The 21,635-nt window shown below is 38.6% G+C and overlaps 2 protein-coding genes across 6 annotated transcripts in view; one reads left to right on the top strand and one right to left on the bottom strand.

Annotated features, from left to right (window-relative positions):
- Positions 1 to 7,327, top strand: part of fancc (FA complementation group C) — a 39,732-nt gene extending 32,405 nt beyond the window's left edge. For both annotated transcript variants that reach the window (XM_032578659.1, XM_032578660.1), the window contains 3 exons: positions 2,310 to 2,484; positions 3,868 to 4,080; positions 6,814 to 7,327. In XM_032578659.1, the coding sequence (XP_032434550.1) occupies positions 2,310 to 2,484; positions 3,868 to 4,080; positions 6,814 to 6,990 (565 nt within the window). In that variant the 3' untranslated portion in view covers positions 6,991 to 7,327. The remainder of the gene's footprint in view (positions 1 to 2,309; positions 2,485 to 3,867; positions 4,081 to 6,813) is intronic.
- Positions 7,328 to 8,628: 1,301 nt separating this feature from the next.
- The window catches only part of aopep (aminopeptidase O (putative)), a 99,627-nt gene continuing 86,620 nt past the window's right edge, over positions 8,629 to 21,635 (bottom strand). For all 4 annotated transcript variants that reach the window (XM_032578655.1, XM_032578658.1, XM_032578657.1 and 1 more), the window contains exons 16-18: positions 19,698 to 19,784; positions 19,455 to 19,603; positions 8,629 to 8,791 (exon numbers count right to left, since the gene is read on the bottom strand). In XM_032578655.1, coding sequence (XP_032434546.1) covers positions 19,463 to 19,603; positions 19,698 to 19,784 — 228 coding nt within the window. In that variant the 3' untranslated portion in view covers positions 8,629 to 8,791; positions 19,455 to 19,462. The remainder of the gene's footprint in view (positions 8,792 to 19,454; positions 19,604 to 19,697; positions 19,785 to 21,635) is intronic.

Here is a 21,635-nt window from a genome sequence, read left to right on the forward strand (position 1 = left end):
GTTTTTGAACAGGGCCTATTATCCCGCCGCCGCTCAAATCTGAAGCTCCATTCAAAAGTCTCTAAGCGAGCCAGCGGTGGTAAATAGTGCCTTGCTGCTGCCAAGGCCCTGCAGAGGACTGTTGGTATGCTGAAGCCAAGTGGAAGGGAGGATGAGGAGAGAAATGATGGCATTAGAGGAAATGTGAGAATCATCTTTACTCCTCAGTCTTCCTATTGCCTTCAGTGTTACAGCTGTGCAGCTCGGTGTAGTCTGCTGCAGCATTCTTAATTTCCAAATTGTTTACAATCTATTTTTGTCACAGCAGTCCATAATTTTCACATTTTTTATATCCACTCCAGCTCTCTAAATGATTTCCTCTTTTTAAAAGTCATCATACATATTCAGGACACTAATATGACTGAAGAGACTTTTCTCTTTTTGAAGTTTATCAGGTTTATTTCAGAGTTAGGACACTGACCCATCCCTGTGCTTGTTGAACAAAATGTTGTTTCAGCAATTTGAATTGCACTGCCTGTGGTAACCATGACAGAGAATATGTCTGTTGCAGTGAACAAAGCAGGAGATTATCGTCATAGAATATATTTACATGGCAAGAAGATAGTTGCAATGGAGGTGGCTTTAATTAATTAACTATTTATATATTTACTTATTCATTTATTTTTTGCTTGGATCCCTTTTTTTGCTTATTTTTAGATTTTAGATTAAGAAAAATGATACTGTTTACTGCAAAATTAATGTCAAAGGCTTGAATGTCAGACATTTCAGATTTTTTAACTTGAACTCTTCTTTTTTTATGAGTTACTTAATTTAGGCTGAGGTTAAGGAAGGCCACCTCAAAATTGTTATTTATTAGCTTGCGGTATCTGTTCTAAAGCTGATTCTGATTAGTTTGAGTTGACTTTCTAGTTGGGACACATAACTGTGTCAAAATTTTAATCATTTAACTGTTGATTTGAAGTGAAGTTGATTTGTTCACAGTACTTTTTCTTTACTATGCCATTCACTTTGTGTGCTGCACTACCAAACTTTAGAATATACACATGTTCTTATATTAAATAATATTTAAAATATGTTAAAATAAATGCAGCATGGGGGCTGCACCGTGGCGCAGTTGGTAGCACTGTTGCTTTGCAGCAAGAAGGTCCTGGGTTTGATTCCCAGCCTAGGCTCTTTCTGCATGGAGTTTGCATATTTCCGGCTCTCTCCGGGTACTCCAGCTTCCTCCCACAGTCCAAAAACATGACTGTTAGGTTAATCACAGCTGGTGAGAGTGAGTGTGTGTGTGCATGGTTGTTTGTCCTGTCTGTCTCTGTGTTGCCCTGCAGACTGGTGACCTGTCCAGGGTGTGCTCTGCCTCTCGCCTGAAATGTTAGCTGGAAATCGGCACCAGCACCCCTCCTAACCCCACTAGGGAGAAGAGTGTACAGAAAATGGATGGATGTATAAATACAGCATAGTGTCTTGTATTTGATCAGCTGTCCATTGAACAACATGTCAGTCGACCCCTTTAAAAAAAAACAAAAAAAAAAAAACATTTTCAGAAGCAAAGAAAGCTTGTCTAGATCTGCGTTGCATTTAAAGCTTAAAATTTGTTGGATTTTTTTTATGATGCTTATCTTGATTTTATTTATTTATTTATTTTTAGTCAGAGCAACATTGACTTTTAATAAATTGTCCAAACAGTGAAAATAATAGTAATAATTTGTTATATGATAGTTTCTTTGGAAGTTGGGTTTATTTCTGCTGCTAGGAAACACTTAAAATTGTCATTCATTTATGAAACTAATATGACTTAATAGCTTCAGACTAATCAGATTAATTATTATTAAGTTTTATCTTAGTTTTAGTTCATGAGGTTGTGTGAAAACTATTGGGGTAAAAATGATGACCCACTTCACAGTGGGTTTTTTATGAAAGTGGGAGATGCATAGCATAGTGGAAAAACTGAGACTTGGGTGGGCTCAGTGCCAGGGTGTTAAAAGAATTAAACCAGACCACCCAAACCACTTGAGTAAATGAGCTGTTTACTGCTCTGTTTGCATTGCACTGTGGTCCAATTTCACTAATAATCTATGTTTTTACACAGACATAACACCCTGCTTACTCATTTATTTCAAAAAAGAGAAATGTTTTCACTCTTCACAATTTTCATCTTGACAAGGAGAAAATAAGTAGAGATTGCTGATGACTTTTACATTTAAATAATTACAGGTGATTTCTACCATCAAACTATTTTTACCCAAATTTTCATGAAATATTTAATTACCTGTTAACCTGTGATCGCTCCTCTTCCTCCTGTCCTACAGAGGGAACCATAAAGTCTTTGAGGCGTGGTTCCTGCTGGTTCAGTGTGGCTACTGGGTGCAGGTGCTGGTCCAGCTGCTGGTCACATCAAGTCCTGAAGACTGTGGTCCCCTTCTCTGGTTACTGACCTTTTATCATCACCCCACCAACAGGTGGCACCACAGAGCTTCACAGCTGGTGAGAGTTTTTCTCATAAATGGCGTTTGCAGTACCTTGCAAAATTTTTTCTTCACAACCACAGATTTCAATATATTTTATGTGGTAAACTAATACAAAATAACTCTTAATTATGAAGTGTTTTTTAACCACTTTTTAAATTTGGGGGGTTAGGTTTAGGGTATATAATTTTGATTTCACATCATCCACCCATTTTCCAACATGCTTATCCCTTGTGTGATCATGAGGGGTGCTGGTGCCTATCTCCAGCAGTTTTTGATTTAATTTTTATAATATTTATTATGTTTTACCTAACTTATTGGTTTTATTCTTGTTTTTGGAGGATTTTTGTATCTGGACAACCATAGTGAAAGAAACCTATTGTACTTCAGGTGTTTTTATACTCTGTGATGGAATGCTAATGTTGCTTTCATTTTTTTTACCATCACCAAGGAAGTTAAATCAATCAGTCAAATGGAGACCATCGATGACATTTTGGGCTACCTGCCAACTTGTGACAGTCCTTAAATATGACTGCTCACACACTCTCTCAAAATAATCTGACTGAGATTGAGCTATTTATTTCCACTTTGCATTCATTTTCTTATTTTGTTGGTCAATTGCCTTAAATCTCAAAATGCATTGAAGGTTGAGTTGTAAAAGTGAAAATTTTAAGGCGTATGAATACTTTTGCAGGGTGCTGTATTCCTGTATGATATTGTCCTTTTTGCGCATCTGTTTGCTTCCAATTGTCACTGACTAGATGAAAGTGTTTTGAAATGTGACGCAGACGTCTGTTTTCGCCTGTCTGAGGAGTTATGAGGTGCTGTAAACTTCAGTTGTGTTATGTTGCTCTGCTGGAGCTAAATTGCGAAGAACAGACTTATAAGGTGCTGACATTTGTTTTGTGAGCTGAGTGGACACAGTGTGGATAAAATCTCATCAAGTCGGCGCAGCATCATAACTCAACCAGGCAACGGTGTGGAAGGTCTGTTATTTTCCTGCAGACAGGTGTGGTGTTGCTGAAAGCCAAAGAGCCAACACAGAGAAGGGAGATACATTAAAGAATAAATAATGGATGACAACACCACCCTCCCTCCCCTCTCCCATGTGAGAGGTAGTGGAGAGCTGAAGAGAAGGTGGTGCAGATGAGCGAGGGGAGCTGGGTGAAAAGGGGAATGCAGTATTGATTTCTCAGTGAGCGTCTGGCCAGCTGGCCTGAGGTTTGTCTCCGTGTCTCCTGTTTGTCCGCCTACTCTCATAACCATCGGAGACTCACCACCCCTTACGATGACACGCTCATCTCGCATTAGGCTTGCCTTCTGTATCTCTTCTAAATAATAAGTGTGTTGATCTTTGTTTGCAGGAAGGTCACAGTGAGTCACATGACCTTTCTGTCCCCAGGTCCAGGCCAAAGCAGCGTGGGACCACCTGTACAGTCTTTTCTCCATTGTAGCTCATCTTCTTCCTGCTGACCACCTGCAGTCTTTTATCAGTCTGCTGGCACCGAAACCTCAGCAGCCGTCACTTGCCCCGTCGTTGACCCTTAACCTTTTGGTTAACTTTGCTACTTTTGGTCAACTTCCACAGAGCATATCAGCAGAGATTACACAGAAGGTGAGTAAATGATCCTCCCTTAAACCTCTTCATAGCACATCACATTTGTCATCTTACCACAAAATCTAGTGTATTTTGTTGGGATTTCATATGATAGACCAACACAAAGAAGCCCCTAATTATGCAAGAAATCAAAATACATGGTTTTCAGGCCTGATTTCAACTAAATAAGTCTGGTGATAATGACTAGTTTAATATTCAACCTGTTTTTACTGTAGCCTGGTAAAGACCAGCCCCTTGTACTACACATTACTTCGTATAGAGGGTCTGGGCTCTCGGCTGTTGAGAAACAAATGCTTCTTGGAGGCATGGACTGTGTTTAGGTTTTAAATTTTACCCAATTACTAAAGTTCTCCACTGCAAAGAGAGAAGTGCTGATCCGAACAAGGTGGCTGTTAATGTTAATTCAATATTTGGAAAGGTTTCCAACAATGACTGAATAGCTTTCATCACTTCCTCCACTGCCGTTGGTAAAACTACAGGCAGAAAGCAATTCTAAAACAGTGCAGAAAATCGACATCGTTTACAACTTCTCTTTACTGTTCGCTGATTGGCCCAGTTAATATTGACCGGAGACAATCCGAGTCAAGGGTAGAAAGCCCAGACTGTGCTGGAAGCAAGAATTTTTTTCGAGCTGACTTTTTAGTTTTACTTAGTTACTTACTCTAATATCATTTAAATAATATCCAGAATGTGATCAAGCTGGTCACTGAAGGCCTCAGAGAATTGTTTGTTTCAACATTAAAGAACAAACCACATCATGAAGACCAAGAAACACACCAGGCAGGTCAGGGATAAAGTTGCGAAAAAGTTCAAGACAGGCGGGCTCACAGAGGATTATTCAATCCATCATTCAAAAATGGAAAGACCATTGCTTTCTCTCTTGCTAAATTAACAGGGTGAGTAAGGAGAACATATTTTAGAGAAACTGCCTAGATGTCCATCGTAACTTTGAGGAGCTTCAGCTCAAGCGTGAGATTCTGCTAAACAAATACTAGTCATACACTCCAGAAAACAGGCTATTATGGAAGAGCAAAGAAGAAGCCATGTACAGGTGGTCAGATGAGACCAAAGCTGAATGTTCTGAAAAAAATTACAAAATCACTCTAACACCATCTCCAGGATGACCTGCTGTAGGCTGCAAGAGACTTGCAGGGAGATTGGAAATTTACCCTCCAGCTAGAAAACTTCCCCAGAGACTTAAACGGCGGCATGGTGTAGATCAAGACAAAAGAGTGGGGAAAACCATGCCACACATTTCAGTTTTCTTATGTATAAAAATTAACTTAAGAAACTCACTTCTGGTTGGTTCATCATTTACAATTTCTATAAAATACATCAGGCTTTATGGTGGCAAGATAGAAAAACATCTGAAGCTTATGAATACTTATGCAAGGCACTGTATGTGTCTTTCTCCTTTGTATTCCACGCATCACTGTGGGATGCGTGGAATACAAAAAAGTAACAATCAACTAGTTGATTTTTGCAATGAAATGTTCAGTAACTTTGACAGAGGAGCAGTAGGAGGCCTAAATTCCCCAAGCAGAAGAAAACTAAGCAATGCAGTCTATTAAAAGATCCTCTGTTAATATAATGAACAAGTTTGGTAGTTGGGAACAACATAGCTGAAGGTTTAGGAGTACTGATAAAAACATGTTATGAAAACACTTGATTTACACACTGTTTATACTCTCAGTAATGTGATTTCTAGCAGTTTATTGATTACTATTACTCTTTGTCACATCCTCTTTTTTCTTTAATAAACATTTGGTACAGAACCCAAGAAAACATTCACAATCACAAAAAATATAAGATTTTTTTTTTTGTTTTTCTTTATGTCCTTTACATAGGCTGTCCTGATTGTTCAGCTTTAACGTTGTAAAAAAGCACCTATCCAGAATTTAAATATCTTGTGTAGAAAAACTGAAACATATATTGTTTATTTCAAGAGAAAAAGGCTTCATAGAAATTAAGTGCATAAAATGTTTAAAAATAATTATTTGGTTCTTACAAGTAGGTAAAAAAAAGACCTTAAGGGAATAAAAGAACTTCTAAAGAAAGGACACTTTAATTGAATAATTTGGATGTAAAGAACTAATACTTTTTTTCTTTCATCATATCTTGTACTTATTACAAGGGGATGATAAGGTTCAATCTTAGATTAGGCTGAACTTCTTTTTTCAATCAGAAACTGGTCTAGGGTTCAGCTTCTTTCCTGCCCAAGCAGTTTGAAATGATGAAAGAATAAGAACATCTGCATAAAATAAAATCTAACCATCATCTTGGTTATTTAATAGTTGCAGTACACCCTAAATTCTGTTATATTTTGCTTCCAAGAAGCCAGACTTTATTCAGATTACCTAAATTGGTTTTTAACAATATTTCCTGAGGCTTTTCAAAAACTTTTGGAAACTGGCTCCTTTTTAAATTCATTTTCCATCCAGTCCTTATACCTAACTATTTTAAGATTTTTTTTTTCATTAATTGTGAAACCACTTGAAAGTAAGCTATGAATCATTCAGGCATAAATACATGCTTGTAACTTAAGGAAGGGGCTGGCAGAGGGAAAAGATGCTTTCTGAGTTACTCAAGAGGTAATTGTGGGTTTTCAGAATTATTTCTGTCAATTGAAATACCACTTTTTTTCCTGCAGTAGTTTGATGAGACCAGATCATTTCCTTTTCAGCCTCTCATGGGCGACAACTTGTTGATTGTGTGTGTGTGTCACTCCAGGTGGTGCATCAGTCTGGTCTGCAGGATGAAGCAGCACGTGTTCTCAGCTCGCTGCGTCTCAGACTGAATGACCGAGGCAGCTTCCCAAACGACAGAGTTCAGCTCAGGATCGAGGAACTTCACAACACAATAAAAAATAAATGTAAGCCAGATGCACCCTCACAAACTGACACATAGCTACGCTGCTGTGTTGTCCTACGGTGGCGGGAGGCTGTTGAAAACAACACAGATTGGAGGACATGTGGAGGACACAGTTATAAACACACAAGTAAGACAGTTACATGTCCCACAAACACTGTTGAGCAGTGAAAGATGCCCATGTTAGGAAGCATCTGCGTGTACGTGTCAGAGTTCGCCCGCTCACTAAATTTCTACAATATAAGTCCCATCAAACTCCACAGGCTGATCGCAAGGCAACAGCAAGAAATACCCAACAGTACCAGTGATTGTGCTTTACTGGTGCATGGAGAGTAGATTATTGTAAGTATGTTATAAATAAACTAAATAGTTCTGCTCATTTGTGTATTTCTTTGTAAATGGGAAGGATCACATTTACTATAACAAAATCACAAATGTAAGCACCCATTGTGAAATGCATATATACTTAATATTTCAGATTTCTATGAAGAATGTAGACATTTCCTTGATATCTAGTTTTAATTTGTAAATTTACAGTGAAATTGGATTTATTTTATTTACACCTGAAACAAAGAAAAGATAAAAATCTATCTACTTTCCTGCATGTGTTCAGACAAGAGATGCATTTATGTCAAAGCACAGGATATTTTGTTTGGTTAATTTATGAATATGGTTTCTAACTCATTCACCTCAGAAAATGTATGTAGAATCTTGGAGCATTTTCTGAACTGAGTTTTTGACAAAAATAGATTTTCCTATGGTTTTGTGAGTTGTATCAATGTGCTTGTAGAAAGAGAAACAGTGACAGGGTAAAGTTATAATATTTAATTTTCACTTATGCCAGATTTTGAATTTAGTTGCTTCTGTTTGTTTTCATTATTTGTTGTTTAAAAAGATGCCATCTTTCAAAGCAGCTTGGGTTGCTTTTGAAAGTAAGCTATGACTCCATCTAGTCTGTCTGGACTAGATGGAAAATTTGCTATGTGGATCAGGTGTTGCCTAGTTGTGCAGCATTTTAACTTTTTTATTTTCAAGTTGTCCCACAAATTTGGATGAAAATTTACAAGTAGACTTCTGCAACTTAAAAAAAAACAGCACTGCATTTCTTACATTAGACTTAGCCAAGTTTACTTCTGATATTTTGAACCTACTTGGCTAAAGTTCTTTAAATTTGGTTTATACTGGTTTTGTTATGTCCTACATAGGACGGGTCTCATTAATAGACCCCTGTGTGATATAAAAAACATTGGGATAAAGGAATTTGAGTTTAGGATAAACAGAAAACACAAGAAGCAACTCATTTATTTCTGTGGAAATGTTTATTTACTATAAAAATATTATTTTTCTAAAATTCATTAAACCAACACAGAAAAATGCCCTGAGCTGTCTGGGGTCAGTCTTATTGCAGTCAAGAGTGAAGTAGGAATAACGTCTGTGAAATTTACCTTCCCCTAAAGAATTTCCAGTCTAAACTTCAGAGAACCATTTAAGACTAAACAGACTGAACTCATCCCTAAACACACCTATGACAACATCAACTCAAGCTCACAGTGTTAAACATGTCTGAGCTTTTATTTGTGAAATCCCCATTTTTCCTCCATTAATGTTCAAAAACAATGAAGAATGACGGTTTTTATTTTGCCTGACAACGCTGTTCTGCTACGAACAGCTTGTGTAGTCCCATTGTAATCGAATACGCTGGAGCTTTCCAGTTGGCTGTAGAGCACAAAGGCAGCCTTCTGGTGTTCCTGCAGAGTCCCAGAGAAAGACGGAGTGAATGCTGCATCCTCGTACATCCTCCGGGCCAAACTCTTGTTGTCTCTGTCCACATTCTGCAAACCTACAAAAAACATAAAAGACACACATTGGAACATTGCGTAACATTTGGTCATCGTTTCAAATATCCAACATGAGGTGAACCAGACCAGTAAATAATTTTAGAGTCCATAGCAATCTGGGCCACGACGCATTAAACTGTAGTTTAGAAGCTTAGCCTTATTTGTCTAAATATTTATCAATGATGAAGATTTAATATGTATGGCTTAATGGCAGTTAGTGGCACTAATATGTATGAATGTTTCTCTTTTGCTGCCATTAACTCTGTTCTCTTGGTTTTTCTATTTTTCTGTCAGTAGTAAGTAGTCTTGGCGCTTCCGATATGAAGCCATTGACAAATCTATTGCTGCCATAAACTGTGTGCTATTTTTCATGGAGCGTAACCCTGGCCCAGTGTGTGATGTGCAGTTTACAGATCAGTTGGTTTCCTTCAAAAACAAGTATTAATAATTAAACAAAGCTTAAACTTATTTCCTGATAATTGCATCAAATTAAAGTTTTAACAGTTCTATTGAATCCAACCTCCCATTCATCAGCAAAGTTATTGAAAAAGCTGTGTGTAAACAATTAACTAGCTTCCTAACTATAACCAACCTCTTTGACTCCTTCCAGTCTGGTTTTCGTGCTCACCACAGCACAGAGACCACCTTCGTAAAAGTGTTCAATGACATCCATATAAATACGGACTGTGGCAGAACCACAGTGCTGGTTCTGTTGGACCTCAGTGCAGCTTTTGACACTTGACCATGACATCGACTGGAGAGTTGGGTCGGACTCTCCGGTCCAGTGCTTAACTGGTTTGAATCTTACATAAAGAACAGGGATTTCTTTGTTTCAATTGAAAACTTTTCATCAAAGAGGTCAAAGGTCACATGTGGGGTACCCCACGGTTCAATCCTAGGGCCCCTTTTATTCAATATTTATATGCTCCCACTAGCTCAGGTTATAACAGGAAATAATATTAGCTACCATAACTATGCAGATGACACACAGCTCTACATTACGATGTCACCAGGTGACTCAGAGCCCATCCAATCACTGAACAGATGCTTAGAACAGATAAATGTGTGGATGTGCCAAAACTTTCTCCAGCTGAACAGAAACAAAACTGAAGTTATTATTTTTGGACCTAAAGAGGAACGATCTAGAGTCAATGAACAGCTTCAGTTATTACAACTAAAAACCAACGATCAGGCCCAAAACCTGGGAGTAGTGATGGACTCTGACCTGAACCTCCAGAGCCACATAAAGACAGTTACAAAGTCGACCTTCTATCACCTGAAGAACATTTCCAGGATTAAAGGACTAATGTCTCAGCAAAATCTATAGAAACTCATCCATGCGTTCATCTTCAGTCGTATTGATTATTGCAACAGCGTCTTTACAGGTCTGTCCAACAAATCAATCAAACAGCTGCAGCTGATCCAGAATGCTGCTGCTCGCGTTCTCACTAAAACCAGGAAGATAGAGCACATAACACCAGTTTTAAAGTCCCTACACTGGCTCCCTGTAGCTCAAAGAATAGACTTTAAAATACTGTTGTTAGTTTACAAATCACTGAACGGCTTAGCACCACAATACATTAAAGATCTGCTGTTGTATCAACCTTCCAGACTTCTCAGGTCTTCTGGTTCTGGTCTGCTCTGCATCCCCAGAACCAGAACCAAACGAGGAGAAGCAGCTTTCAGCATCTATGCACCACAAATTTGGAACAAACTTCCAGAAAACTGTAAAACAGCTGAAACACTGACTTCTTTTAATCTCAACTAAAAACCCACCTGTTTAGAATTGTATTTGAAATGTAATCAATTACAAATTTATTGATGGAACTTGACTTAATGCTGTGTTTTGATTATTGATTCTATGTTGCATTGTGTTTCTGTGTTTGTAATGATGTAAAGCACTTTGAAATGCCTTGCTGCTGAAATGTGCTATACAAATAAAATTTGATTGATTGATTGATTTAATGAAGCATCAGCTGTTTGTTTGTGACGTGCCAGATGGAACCGGTTTTTGATCCTGTTGTTAGTGGACTGGACTCCTGTTCCTGCTGAACTGAGCCAGTGGTTCTATAGGACTGATTATCAGCTCAGTAGGCACAGGAATCCCAGCCCAAATGTCTTTCTCATCCAAAGTTGGCTGTGAACAGATTATTTTCTAGTTTGTCTTCAATAACACCAATGCAAACCGACAAGAAACCCGATTTGTGTGCATTCAAGACTGTTCAATTTCTGTAGCTGTCAACATAGTTGGAAGCTCTTGGCTGAATGGTCAGAGCGGTTCAAGAATACTGCTGCAAAGCTGGCACAGAAAGAACATTGCTGTTATACCTCAGACTCTCCAAGCAAGGATAGTTTCACCTGCTTATCAGCCGACTTATATAGGGGCAAGCCAGCTCTGGTTGAGTTAGTGGTGACAAATGGTTTGAGCAACCAGACCGCCGCAGGATTGAAAAGCACGAGCATTTGAAGTATTTACTCAGGCAAAAACAATATTACTAAGCTGAGTTAGTCTGACATTATTGTATTGAAAGAAATGGCATGGAGAGATGTCTGACGCAGATTTTATACCAGTCGCTAATGTCAAAGCCGCACCACAACTGCTGCTTTCCTGCATCTTCTTCTTAAGGTATATTAATGGTCAGAACTATCTTAGAAGTGGTTCATCCAGGCAAATGTATGACACAAATATTTTGTGAAAGAGACCACTGTCCTGATAGAAGGTGAACCTTCACTGAAGTCAACTTTTTGTAGCTCCTTTCTTCCAGGACTGGCCTGTACCAGATTTGTCTGCCATGTTCCTCGTTCTTCCTGGTGCCGCTAAGGCCTTCACAGCTGGATTTATGCTGACTTGAAACTACACACAGCTGGACTCTACTACCAGTCAGGTGTTATCTGAAGCCAGCTGGTTGCACTCAGTTTTATTAAGGAATACCAGAGTAAAGAGGCAAAACAATAATCAGGTTTCTTTCCACTTTGTAAATTCTCACCACTTTGTATGAATCTGTCATATAAAATCCAGAGTTGTGGTTGTGTTGTGATGTGAATACCTGTGTGAGGCCGTGTAAAATGCAAAATGGCCACATCTCATCACCTTCTCTGATGCCCACACACCGCCTCGTTTCGGACTAAAGAATTTTCCAATGCGCTCTTTGAAATGCAATCCAATGCATTTCAGCATTTTGAAATGCACTTGACATAAAAGAGACAATCAATTTAAACACACATGAGGAGAAGATGTGGGCTTTTTGTGGGGCAAATCAGTTTATTTTCGGAAGCTTCATACAGCGTTGCTTGATCCTTTGATGTGCAGAGAACCATTTCCCTTCCCATTAGAGAGTAATAAATCACCCTTTAGATTCAGGCTCTGATGGCAATTCCTCTTTTTTTTTTTTTTTTACAGGCCTTTGATGGTCATTACTCTTTTAACAGGCCCTAAATATAGGTCTAAAAATGGCAAGCTCCACATGGCCCTCATTGCTAATTCACACATCTGTCCTCGTTTAGTTGTCATTTTGTCGTCGCCGATGTAGAGCGCTGTAATACCTCCTCACTCCATATATATTCTAGCAGAAGATGTAAAAACGGAACCAAGACTGACCAGTTTGAAATTCATTTTCAGCCATCTGTCATGGTTTAGATCAAGGAGCAGAGTGATCTAGAACTGCATCACAATTAGCCTGTTACACATCAGACTCTTCGCAGACTGAACACACACACACGATGCAGCTGAAGTTAATGCTTTAACTTGGTATTTTACACTCGTTAGCAAACATCCCAGCTGCAGATATCAACAGATTGGCTGTTAGAAGATAAGCAGACTTAGCTGGAAGGGGATTTTATTTATTTATTTATTTATTTTTGACTAGGTAGAACATGCAAATATTGCGCAACTAGTGGTGTGACTAGTCCATGGTGATTCCCTTTTGACCTCAATGTGTGAAGACGGTTATTGATCAATGTGTTTGCTAAAGAAACATGCACCTTCTTGCACAGCACCTCTATGTTTTTATCTTTTTTCTGCTAATGTGGGAGTCTCCTCTCAGTAGGATCTTCAAACGAAGCATGTCGCATGACCAAGCTAAAAATTCCAGCGGGTGTTTTACAAAGTCTCAGAGTCTGAGACTAAACAAAAGACGCTTACGTAATGCAAATTAAATCTACTGTATAAAAACACTTAATAGAGCCATTAAAGTTAGAATGACATCTAACCTGCTGATGAACCTGGAATATGTTATCAGGTTTGTCTTTGACGCCTTGGCCTTGTTTTCCTTCTCTGAGTGGGAATGTGTGAGAACATGTCTCTCTGTGTCTGGGCTGCCTGAGGCTCAGATTAGATCAGAAATCAATGCACATCAGCAGCACTTTTCACCACCAAAGTCATTTTAAGTCTAAATCTCAGCACCAAAAAGATTCTTTCTTTTTAAAGGGATTTAAATTTGTCTTAATCGTTTTTTTTTAAATATCACATCTGTTTCCCAGTTTGATTGCAAAGTCGAAGAACTGTTTGCATTTTTTCTGTGAGGATGTGAGTAGGTTGACTTGGCCAACATTAAAGACTCAAACCTTAAATCTTGGTATGACATTTTGGAGCTGTAAGGCAGTAAAAATGAACTGCAACAAGCCAAGAAAGAGTTTCACACAAAGTTTCCCCAGTAAATTTAGAAAGTTGTAGTTCAGCCTTCAGTTTTTGTAATGCCGCTATGAATTAAGAGGCCTGAGAGATATTGAATGGTACATTTTAAACATTTTTGCCAAGATTTGGTGCATATTTGAGGGAGAAAACAAATTTCTCAAAAAAAAGTCAGTGCTTCTTTCCCCTATTTTGTAGTTGTTGATTTTTAAGTGAAGTTAAACAAAATGGGAGTTTGGCGTTCCACCCATTTTGTACAAAACAAACCCATGGCATAAATTGGGGGCTTGTCTTTCAAGAAATGTGATTTATCTGAAAAAATGGCATGGAAATCTCTTATAATAACTGTGAAGTAATATGCATGTATAACAATGTATGTTATACATTATCTTGTATAATATACATTATACAAAATGTATAATGTATATTTGTATGATATACATTGTACAAAATAATATACATTATTTTGTATAATGCTGTGATTAATCTCTTTAAAATGTGGGATAACAACTTTGCTTTTATGTAATTGTATTTTACATCCCATTTGTTGACTTTTTATTGATATTCAATTTAAAATATTTTTTTATTGAACTTTACATATAGTTTTGATGTTTTGGACACGGATAAGAAATAAGACACAAATAAAGCACATAAAATAAAATAACCCCTCGTCACAGCCAAAGTTATGTTATTGCTCCATCCAGCCAAAGACCTGTCCTTATATTACAACAGGTTATTACAAGTTTCAACTGTAGTAAAAATTGATATTGAATTTTCTTTAGTTGTTTAACTTCAATGTTTTTATTAGGCTTTATAAAGAAATGAACCCTAACATTATCCTAGTAATATACCCTGAGGTTTGTGGTTGCAACTTTATAAAATATAAAAAGAGAAAAAAAGTATTATTCATACTTTTGCAAGGCACTGTAACTTGAGTTTAAAGTATTGCATCAGTCTGAAGCACTGCTATATTTTGCTGTCAGGTCTAACTTTTACTTTGACTGACAGAATGCTGTACTGTCAGATTGTGGTCGCTGCTTTGTATTTGATTAAATCTATGCCAGCGTCGGTAAGCAGAGTCAGGGTCTCACTAGGCCTCATTAGTACACAGCAAGTAGACCCACCAAGGTGCTTGGCTCCCCACCTTTGACATGATTACAGAGCGTGATAAAGGCATAATGTGCAGAATCATCCTGGATATATGGATCAAAGTGGAGGCGGATATGTGTGTGGGGAGGTTTTACATGCAGGCTCTGGAAAACGATGACGGGGATAAGAGCTCGAAAGAAAAAGGTGAAAAACGATCCAGAAACGGCAAAGAAGCAGAAGATAAAGAGATTGTGGGACTTTGAAGAGGCTGAAAAATACGGCTCCACTGTCTCTACACACATTTCTTTTCTTTCCATTGTCTCCCTGTCTGGGTCAAGCTCTCCTCAGGTGCAGAACTTAGCCACTGTGAACAAAGAGGAAATCAATCACTGTTCACCAATCAGCTAAGCTCTGTATCTGGCTGGAGAGAGGGTTCAGAAGCTGGCCCAGGTGATTGACGTGTGGTCAAACCATCGTGCTGATGAGTCCCCCTCATCGTCGTCATTTCAAATCACCGTCTCCTCAAACATAATCACGCAAACCCTTAAATAATCAGGCCTTCTAGAGTTCTGGTTTCTTCAGTGTGTAAGTGCGTGAAGATGTTTGTGCAGTGAACGAGATCTGGTTGCCAGAGCTGCCGGCGGGGTCAGGACTGTGTGGTAATCCCTGGCAATGTGATTTTATCATAAGCCACAAATCAGCACGCCAGGAACCCTCACAGCCCAGACATGAAAGAACAAGATCTCCTCTCTGTCTCTCATTTCCCTCCCTCACTCTCTACCTGCTGAATCGGACTCCAGTTCACTGCTAACACCCTGAAAGTAAAAACTTTCTCTACTCTGGCCTCCTGTTTTTCTCCCCTCACGTCTGCCATAAGAACTCAGCCGTGAAAGACCACAACTGCAGATCATTCACTGCCTTACTCTCACCCACTATTTCCTTGGTTACCCTTCTTCTCGTCTCCTATTCGCCACGCTTGGCTGACCCGGCGATATGCCCCTCATTAAGCGGATCAAGAGGGATTCCAAAGGCATGTACTGGGGGGAGGAAAATTACAAGACAGCGAGCAGGGAAGGATGGAAAAACGAAAAAAAAGGTACTGAAAGACCACCCTAATACTCTAAAGAGTTGTGCTTTTCAGGTTCAAAAACAAAGTGGAGGAGGGAGCACGCCTTCATAGACATGTTGTTTTCAGTTAAAACCCACTCAGCCTGCCTCAGCAAAATCAACATAATCCACTGTGATTGAGACTGAATGTTTGGGGGAAAAGGTACAGGGAGGACTGTTCAAGTTAGGGTTCCTACACATTTTCTATGTAAATATCCAACGGTTTACCAATCTTAACATTCCAGTTTAGTCTTTTTAAAAGACAGAGCATAAAATTATATTTCTGCAGTGGGCATAATGAGGGCTGCAAAAAAATAATAAAAAGAAAGAAAGTAAGGCCATGAAGGGCATGAGCAAGGAAAGGAGAGAGCAGAAGGAACAAAGAATGAGATAATATGCAATAAATGACATGAAGGAAGGAAAAACAGAATGACAAAAACAAGGAAGAGAGGTAGGAAGAACTAAAGGAAGAAAAAAGAAGAGAGAATGATACGTAGGACAGTAGGAAGTAAGGATGAAAGCAAGGAATGGAAAATGGGAACAGAAGGAATCACATAATAAAAGAAGTATAAAAGAAGGGACAGTAGAAGATACGAAAGACATGAGGATCAAAGTAAGGAAGGATGGAAGTAAAGAAAGAAGAGCACAAGGAAGGAAGGTGGTTACAAGAAAAATAATCAAAAGAACAGGGAGATAGAGAAAGAAACACGTAGCAGAATGACATCTAGGAAAGAAAGGAAGGACACAATGAACTGCTTGAAGAAAGAATGACGACATGACAGCAAACGAGGTAAGACCCAAGGAGGAAGGAAGGACAACATTCCATGATCCATTGGAACATGGAATAAAGTCTGGAAATGTAATATTTCTTAATACTCTAGCTTCCTTTTTCAGGCTTATTCAAACCTTGAGAACACTGAAATCAAGTTCCAGACTGTGTAGGAACCCTGTCAAGTAAAAAAAGAAAAAAAGACTATTTAGGAACACAAACTAGGTAGGGAAACATAAATCCACCTCCCTACAGAGAGATATGAAAAGACAGCAAGGAGGTCTGTTCATCCATCATTTTAATTGGAGTGAGATCTCAGATGACCAGTGGGATCCACTGATGTTTATGGGGGCTTGCTTGGGCCGGTCCGATGGGAAGTCATAGTAAAAGTTGGAGTATTAATCTCTAAATGCTTCTTCTGCTCTTCTGAGGTGACAGGAGGAGGAGGAGGATGGCAGAAGGATGTGGGAATGCTTGTGGCAGCGTATCTGTGTCAGCGAGATTTATCAGGACAGAGCCGGATGCCAAACACTTGTAGAGAAAGCCTTTCACATCCAGAGCAAGTTTTTAGCTGCACCTTCTGACAAAGTCTGAGTTAACCAAGGTCACAGATGCCTTCTCAAGTGTTATTAGGTGGAGGGAGGAGAAATAATAATACAGCCCCATTTGATTTAAGCCAAAAATCATTTGCTCTACCTGCTTATATTTTGGTGGGATTTTTTTATGATCATGTAATTTTCATGTAAGTTTCAGACATTATCAGCTGCATCTGGTAAAGATGTGTAAAAAGCCTTAAAATAAATTAGTCTTCTATAACAGCATTATAATCATACGCTAAAATCTTTTGAACAACCTAATGTTTAATCTGAGTGTATTTGCTCTCTGTATGGTCATGAATGACAATTTAATTAGTATTTGGTCAGTTAATTTTGCTGCAACTTCTGGATCATTATTATTTTTCAAGACCCTGTGGAATCCCATTTTCATTTTACTGACAAAGGCCACCCGATTCTTTAATTAATATTTAATTGTGTCTGGTATTTTAAAGAATTCCTTATTCCAAGCACTCTAATAAGGTTCCCAAGGCCTTTGAAAATAAACTTCCCTCATACATAACGGTGACTATGTAACAACTTTTGCACATATATTCTTCATAGCACACCAGACTAACCCAAAGTTTTAATTTTAGTCTTATTTGACCAATGGTTCCAGTTACAGTAGAGTTTAGCCTTTTCCACAGGGCTACATTTGAGGACTGTAAAAGCTTTTTGCGGCATCAATAAAAACAACCAGTTTATATATTGTTAACAAATGTGTTATACTTTTTGACTCTAATATGTCATCATTGCTGCAGTTCTCTCACTGTAAACTGCGGTGATTTTTCTTGTATACCTCTCTTACTATGTACCTTACTGTTCTTGGTGGCAAGACAAATACAGATGCTCCTGGTAGGGGCCACTGGCACAGAGAAATGGGCCTATGTGTTGCATCATATTTATACCTGATAAGTGCCTTTCCTCTAAAAATAAGTAGATTGTACATTTAAAAAACCTTCAGTAATAGATATTTTGGACATATTACGAAGAGTGCAAATAGTTAATATTTTTTATGGTGCCATTTTTCCTCACTGAGTAATTGCAATCAAATTAAAGTGTGCACGTGTGGGCGTGTGCACACACACATGCACACGCCCACACACAAATATATATATATATACAGTACAGACCAAAAGTTTGGACACACTTTCTCATTGAATTCAATTAAGAAGGTGTGTCCAAACTTTTGGTCTGTACTGTATATATATACACACACACAACATCTGGATGGACTACTCCCCATATGGGGTCTGTGTTTGCAAGAAATCCAAAACAGAAAGTTTAGTTAACTGTTTTTATTATTATTATTATTATTATTATTATTTATTTATCACAAGTCATAACCTCATTGTACCATTCACTAACACTACTGCACATTGGATGTTTTCCTAAAATTGTGAGGCTCTAAGTTAAACACTACTAATTCATTACAGTATGTATTATTCCTTCATTGTGTTAAGAATTGAGTGACAGTCTTTTCTTCTTTTTAACACCTTGGACACTTTCTAAACAACCTGCTTGCTGATTCAGATTGACAAAAGCTCTTGGATAGAAAACTAAAACAGAGTTGGATTTACTCATGAATAAGGGTGATTTTCAGGCACTTTCTGTTTCAAATTCAGCAACACAAGACAATCTAATACATCCAGCAATTTTGGAAAAATTATAATTCACTATAATTCAAGTATGCTTTTAACTTTTTGCTGTAATTATTTAAATTGTCCAACATCCAGGTAATCAGTTTGCACACCAGTCTCTCTTTCCCTTTTTGTCTCTCCCAGTCAAAACTTTTCATCTTTCCTTCATTTAGTGCCAGAGTAAGAAACCCCTCACTGCTCAGGATAAGCCAGGAGTCCACTAGTTGACAGCTGTGATTATGCATATAAACAACACCCAGTGGAGGAATTCCAGGCTGGACTGTGTGCAAATCGCCAAAAATTGAGTCGAGACCATCCTGAGCCCCTCAGCACATGCTCACTGACCTATTTTCTCTGCTTTACTGTCTTCCAGTACAGTTTGTTTGAGGAACAAATTCCCAAATTCCTTCTCTGACAAATATGGTAATGGTGCTGCCGTGAAACCTTATGAGTCTACGAGCTCGCTTACAGGTCAGAAAGGAATGTGCTGCAAAGGTAGCCAGCAAATTCACATGTAGACTCCCTGCTAGGATCGATTGGATCAAAATAGATTCAACACAAAGCTTTCTTTATCAGGTGCCTCTACAGGTCAAATAAGGCAAAGTTTCAGTAAAAACCCTTATGAGGCAATAATTACCCTGATGTATCCAATACATGTTAATTTTCAATTAAGTCTCTGGACTTTTAAGGCACATGTTGGTTAAAGTTAGCAGTTTCTGCTCAAACTGTTGAAAGGAAGAGAACCAGCAGAACTAAAAGTCACCGTTCAGTAGAGTGACAGAAACCCTGTTGGAGCTACTAAAACTAAAAATCTGCTAAAGAAAAACGACACTTCACCTCCAGTGTCACAGAATCATCTCCTCCACAACTCTGCATGCTGATTGGTCCATTTCCTCCTGGACCAATCCGAGACATCGACGAGCCAAAGCCTGCTGCTCTGGATCCTCCTGAACCATCAGCTCCCCGTAAAGATACACACCCATTGCCTGAAACACACACATGTTTTGTTCTAAATCTTCTCTTTGCTTTTCTACATGACTTGAATGATTATAGAGTAGAGGGCTAATGCTAATGTTTTACCTGGTCATGAAGCAGAAAGTCCTCAACATCACAGTAAGCCTGAGAGTAAGTGTGCTTAACCACCAGCTCACACCAGCGATGTCGGACCTGCAACCAAAACGGGGGGAAAAAAACAACTGCTAGTGATAAATACTACATTTCAATTTCAGAATATTGTACATTTTCCCTTCTTTGTAACATCTCTGGGCTTTGAAGAAAGATAGTTACCAAGCTACGTGGCCTAGTGGGTGATAGGTGGAGGCAGCACAAGCGATGCCATTATTGGCATTATTGTAGGCTTAATTTAGAGTTTGTAGACAATCATTGTCCAAATAAGTGCTGCTGCAATATTTGGCACATGAGGCGTTAAAGCATCTTGGGATAAAAACAGGCTCATTGTTGCAGCCATAGCACCCAACCAGTTTGTTAAGCAACATATCTTCTCATTGCTAGGATTTATAAATTGTCCATGTTTGATGAATTTAGTTTTATGGTTTTATTTCTAAGCATATTGAATTTTAAATTGCTGTATGGAAATGTACGATAAATAAACTTGACTTCACTTGATTTCCTTTAACGTCTTCACTCATCAATAAATTTTTGTAATCATTCTTGCGTTATCATTGCGAAGCACAATAATATTGAATGTTACGTTTCTTTAAAAATCCATTCACCCATCCACTGTCTATAACAGCTTGTCCATGCAGGGTCACAGGTGGGCCGGTGCCCATCTCCTGTGGTCATTGGATCAGAGGTGGGATACAGCAGTTCATTCGTTTAAAAATTTCAAGAGATTAATGTAGAATTAACAGATCTGGGATTCTGAAAACTGAATATAATATCACGTGAGAAACTTCAATTTGATTTTTTTGACTGTGTATTTGTTGTTTAACTGTATGTGTGTGCGTTTGTGAAAGATGCTGCCCGGCCTTTTTCCTGGAGGATCAATAGGAGCTCTGTTGCTGCGGTTACAGGAGAGATCAGAGACTGCCTCTGTCCCTGCCTCAACCATCATCCGTCATCATCTGATACGAGCGCGCGTGAGTGTGTGTATGTGTGTATGTACATTTATATACGTGTTGAAGAGACTGGTAGAGGACGATAAAAGATATTGAGGAGCCCTAAAAATTTTGAGATGAAAAATCTTTTAAAGCATCATCAATTCTTTTACAGCTTAGCTGTTTCCCCTTGACTGCATTTTTCGTGGGTGTTTTCAGTCTTCCTCAAAGTGTCTCCACAGACTCAGGGTAATAAACTAGTCCCTTGAAGAATTCAGTGTGGGATTTCTGGTGATTGATTTGATCTCAGCAGCTCAAGCTTTGGGAAAAGAAAAGGTACAGGAATTCATTTAGAGGTTTTAGAAACTGAGCAGAAGTGATCCCTCCAAGGCCTTTTTTCAAGCTTTCACTCTCGTAACAGAAGTTTGAGTCTTTAAAACGCCACATTCTGCTCCTTTCATCTTTGCAGTGTCAAAACAGACCGACCAATGCCTCATTTGGAAGCCAAAAAGGTTAGTTTAATCGGTTTTTAAAATGTTTTTTTAATTAAGTTGTATCTAGTAAGAACTCAAAAAGCAGATAAATTTAATAAATCAGCTCCATTTCCCTCTAGAAATATGTCTCCCTGTCTTTGCACGAGTGTGCACAATGTGTTTACCCTCTAGTGCCAGTCCTGCCCTCCTGGCCTGTGCAGCCCCAGCAGCTGCTGACTATACTGGGTTACATTCCTGGGGAGAGCCTTGGGGCACAGCAGCTGCTTGGTGCACCTCTTCTTCTCCCTTTTTTTTTTTAAACTATGTTTCCTCTCGCAGGGCCCCTCTTCCTGACAGCACATGCAATTACGCAGTGACATTCCTTCATTTATTACTGCACCACTGCTCTTCCCTTCACTCCTCTCTATCCCCGGTGTTATCACACACAGGAACTACAATTGTTGCTTAAATATTCAGTGTGCAAGCAG

This window comes from Xiphophorus hellerii, chromosome 12, assembly GCF_003331165.1.
Source record: "Xiphophorus hellerii strain 12219 chromosome 12, Xiphophorus_hellerii-4.1, whole genome shotgun sequence".
Classification (NCBI taxonomy): domain Eukaryota; kingdom Metazoa; phylum Chordata; class Actinopteri; order Cyprinodontiformes; family Poeciliidae; genus Xiphophorus; species Xiphophorus hellerii.